The 4266-nt window shown below is 39.4% G+C and overlaps 1 protein-coding gene across 1 annotated transcript; it reads left to right on the top strand.

The window, feature by feature from the left end:
- Positions 1 to 1427: 1427 nt before the first annotated feature.
- LOC308344164 (olfactory receptor 2B2) lies at positions 1428 to 2369 on the top strand (the record flags this gene model as incomplete). The annotated part of the gene is made up of 1 exon (XM_080805644.1): positions 1428 to 2369. The coding sequence occupies one exon, from the start codon at positions 1428 to 1430 to the stop codon at positions 2367 to 2369; it is 942 nt and encodes a 313-aa protein (XP_080661770.1).
- Positions 2370 to 4266: the final 1897 nt, after the last annotated feature.

Raw genomic sequence — 4266 nt, 5'->3', positions numbered from 1 at the left:
AAAGTTAAAATACACATCGTTAACAGTTTAATGAACAAGAATAATAATGAAAAACTTACATTCTGATATTGATAAAAATAATGAAATAATTTCGAGTGTCCTGTTAAGATTTCTTGGGCATGAATCATTTTTAGCAGGTAGAATGGACATATTCACGTGGGGAATGCAGGGTCCTGAGTAGCTTCTGCCCAAAGCATCTCAGAGTTTCCACATCCCTCCCATCCTTTCCCAAATATGTCTGTGTTTCTCCAGGCCATGCACCTTGCCAGGCAATCTACACTAAAAACCACATGTCGACCTCACAGCAGATGGTTACATGAGCCCTGTTAGTCGGGTTGATGGTTTGGGGGTTAAGGAGGAAATGGGAAGTTTTCAATGGACAACCTTAAGAAATCTGGAGATCTAAAAACCGTAATTCCTCTTTGAGCACCTCAGAGGCCCTGAATCACTAAAGTTTCTTTCATCCACACTGCTCTGTTTCTGGGGGTCAGCATCCAGATTGAAGGGTGTTTCTGTGCCTCACATCAAGACAACTTAGAAAAACGTCATTACTTTCACCCTATGAGTGAAAAGCCTGAAGGTCAGAGGATAAGAAATAAGAGCAACGTGACTAGATTGAGCAAGGTGTGATCCCAGGCCTGTCAGACTTCAAGTTCCTTATTATTAAAAAATCCTGTATGAATTCTGAACTTCTAAAAAGTAAAAGGACATGTCTCCTTAAATTGTGTCTGATAACTTGCTAGATACTGTCTATATTTTTTTTCAGGGTGGGAGGAGTGAGATTTAAGCAATTTTAACTAATTTGCACAAACAGGGAATCTCACTGGCATTAAGGAGACATTAGAATAAATTTCAATGGCAGGAACTGTGCCAACTTCTTTTTTTTTTTTTAAGATTTTATTTATGTATTTATTTAGAGTCAGGGGAGGGGCAGAAGGAGAGGGAAGAGAGAGAATCTCAAGCTGGCTCTGGGCACAGAGCCTGACATTGGGCTTCATCACATGACCCTGAGATCATGACCTGAGCCAAAATCAAGAGTCCGATGCTTAACAAACTGAGCCACCCAGGTGCCCAGAGCTATGCCAACTTCTACCTAAGACTAGGTATCAAGGCAGAAGTGAGAACAACCAACTTGTGAAATAACAAAAGGTCAAAGGATACCTCCCGTGAACAGGGAAACTGATGACCTGCTTTTAAAATTTTGTAATTCATTTTGCGAAGACACTGTTATGAACACAGAAACACTTCTGAAATACTTGGAAAGATATATTTTTATCAGTACACTTTTCACATTATTCATACTATCAGTCTGTAATTTATGTAAATTATTAGCAAAGTGATTATAACCAACTGACAGTAAATAAATATGCATTTGTTACCTTACTGACCTTTTATACTTCAGGGAACAAAGAGCTAAACCACTGATCATGAGGCAGGGGAACGACAGCGTCCCACGGGAGTTCCTCCTCCTCGGTTTCTCAGATCGACCATGGCTGGAGCTCCCGCTCTTTGTGGTCTTCCTGATTTCCTACATCTTGACTATCTTCGGCAATCTGGCAATAATTCTTGTGTCTCATCTGGACCCCAAACTCCATACCCCCATGTACTTTTTTCTTACCAATCTGTCACTCCTGGACCTTTGCTACACCACAAGTACGGTTCCACAGATGCTCGTAAACATACGCAGCACCAGGAAGGTGATCAGTTACGGCGGCTGTGTGGCCCAGCTCTTCATTTTCCTGGCCTTGGGTTCCACCGAATGTCTTCTCTTGGCCGTCATGTCTTTCGATAGGTTTGTAGCTATTTGTCGGCCTCTGCATTACTCAGTTATCATGCACCAGAGGCTGTGCCTCCAGCTGGCAGCCACATCCTGGCTTAGCGGCTTCGGCAACTCAGTGCTGCAGTCCACCTGGACCCTTCACATGCCGCTTTGTGGCCGTCGAGAAGTGGATCACTTCTTCTGTGAGGTCCCTGCCCTGCTCAAGTTGTCCTGTGCAGACACGACAGCCAACGAGGCGGAACTGTTCTTTATCAGTGTGCTATTTCTCTTAATACCCGTGATACTCATCCTTATATCATATGCTTTCATTGTCCAAGCAGTGTTGAGGATCCAGTCGGCCGAAGGCCGGCGAAAGGTGTTTGGCACATGTGGCTCCCATCTGATCGTGGTGTCACTGTTTTACGGCACCGCGATCTCCATGTACCTACAACCGCCATCCCCCAGCTCCAAGGACCGAGGGAAGATGGTGTCCCTCTTCTATGGGATCATCGCACCCATGCTGAACCCCCTTATATACACACTTAGGAATAAAGATGTAAAGGGAGCATTTAAGAGGTTGATTATGAGGGTCTTCTTAATCAAGAAATAGGAATGCCTAAATGATAGGTCTTCTTAAAGACTTGAGGTTTATGCTTTTTAATAATTTGTCTCCAAGTTACCTTGTCCTCACTACTCTTAGAAAGAACTGTTATGGTAATCTTCCTCAAATAAAATGTGATTGATAGAGAATTTATTTATTTTCTACCGCCCAAATATATTCCTTGTACGAGTCCCAAGAAATGGTCTATTTTGATCCCCTGAGATAGTGTGACCTTAAAGTATTTTAACATCTCAGGCTTTATACCCCTGGTTTGTGTACGTGGGGGAGGGTTAAACTCCTATAAGACTAGAATAAAAGCTTAGTACACAAGACATTTTTATACACATGCAAATACATTCACACACGTTAAACCTGCAGTCAGCCCAAAGGCATTCATATAGGCTCAACCCACACTTCTGTAGGAAATTTGACAGAAGTCCATAAAGTCATTCACAGCCCCCTCCTCCTAACTGTAGATATAAGGTTAATAGCCCTAGCTTAAATTATTGACGCTATCCCCACATCGTAGTCTGAAGATCCACAGTGATTCTTCTTCCACAGTTTACTAGATCTTCTATTCTCCTGCTTCTCTACTTTGTACTTCTGAATTGAACTGTCCTATTCTATTCCATTCTCCAAATAAAAGTGAGCTGCATTTTAGGCCTGAATCAAATAGTTGTTTTTTGAAAAAAAAAAAAAAGTTTTTCATGATTCTCTTATACTCTGCAGTGTCTCTCTCTTTTTAAATCCTAAAGCACAGATAGTCTAAATCATGAAACTAGCACATCAGATAATGACGTCCGTTACTTGTCTAAGGCACTTTCCTCGTGCAAGAAGCAAAGCATATTAATTCCATTTTAGTTCCCCTGAGGAAGCGAAGACTGTAATTTACACTAATTCCACACGGCCTTCAGAGCTCATCGAAGGGCTGAGGAAGACACTCAGACACTGTGAGTTGGCGATTTGGTTGATTTTAGGATTTACGATTGTCACACTATCATCATTTTAACTGCCTCTTTACTACTCTTCTTTTCCCAATTTTTTTCTTCTACTAAATAGATCATAAAAACAAAGTACAATAACTAAAATGCAATTAGCACGTTTCTTCCTTAGATCTTCCAATAAGAGCATACATTTCTGCCTCAGGGTAATTACGACCCAACACAACGGATCTCAAAACTTCTTAAAAGGTATCAGAACTCAGGGGAGGGTTTTAAAACCCACACCCTGCTCCCAGATTTTCTAAGGTCTGGGTGAGGGAGAGGGCTGGAAATGTGCACATCTAACGAATGCTTAGGTAATGCGGATCTGGGGACCACACTTTAAAGTTGGGTGAGCTAATATTTAAAATAAATAAAGATGTTTTGTTGAGTTCCTGTCTTTTATCTCCATGGATGAGAAATATAATTAAAAGGATAAATGGAAGCAAAATACTAAAGGAATAGATTGAAGGATGAGAGGACATTCCCCAAAGAAAATGCATTCATACTTTGAAATCTGGATAAATACTATACTGAACTTCCAGAGATAACTGTTTATATGATATCAAAGTCAATGTCAGTGATCTTTCAAGAATTGTAAGGAATAGCAGTGAAACCGGAGTGATGGAAATTGAGGTATTTTGCCTTTTTAAAAAATGAGCCAGTATTTGGTCCAATGCATGATATCATGGTAAACTTTGAAGTAACACAATTAATACAAAATATATATACAAATATTTTACTATCAGTTTGCAATTATTTTAAGTTATTAAGTTAAAATATTATATATTAAAATATGCTAATACAAATATATGACATATTTATTTAAATAAATATTGATTACTATACTATTATATGTACTATATTCTTTATTATTTAATGTAATATACTATTTGACATATTAATATATTGGTTAATGTATTTAA

Source organism: Martes martes (assembly GCF_963455335.1).
Source record: "Martes martes genome assembly, chromosome: 6".
Taxonomy (NCBI): Eukaryota; Metazoa; Chordata; class Mammalia; order Carnivora; family Mustelidae; genus Martes; species Martes martes.
The sequence above is the reverse complement of the archived record's forward strand: the minus strand, read 5'-3'. Positions and strand labels throughout refer to the sequence as shown.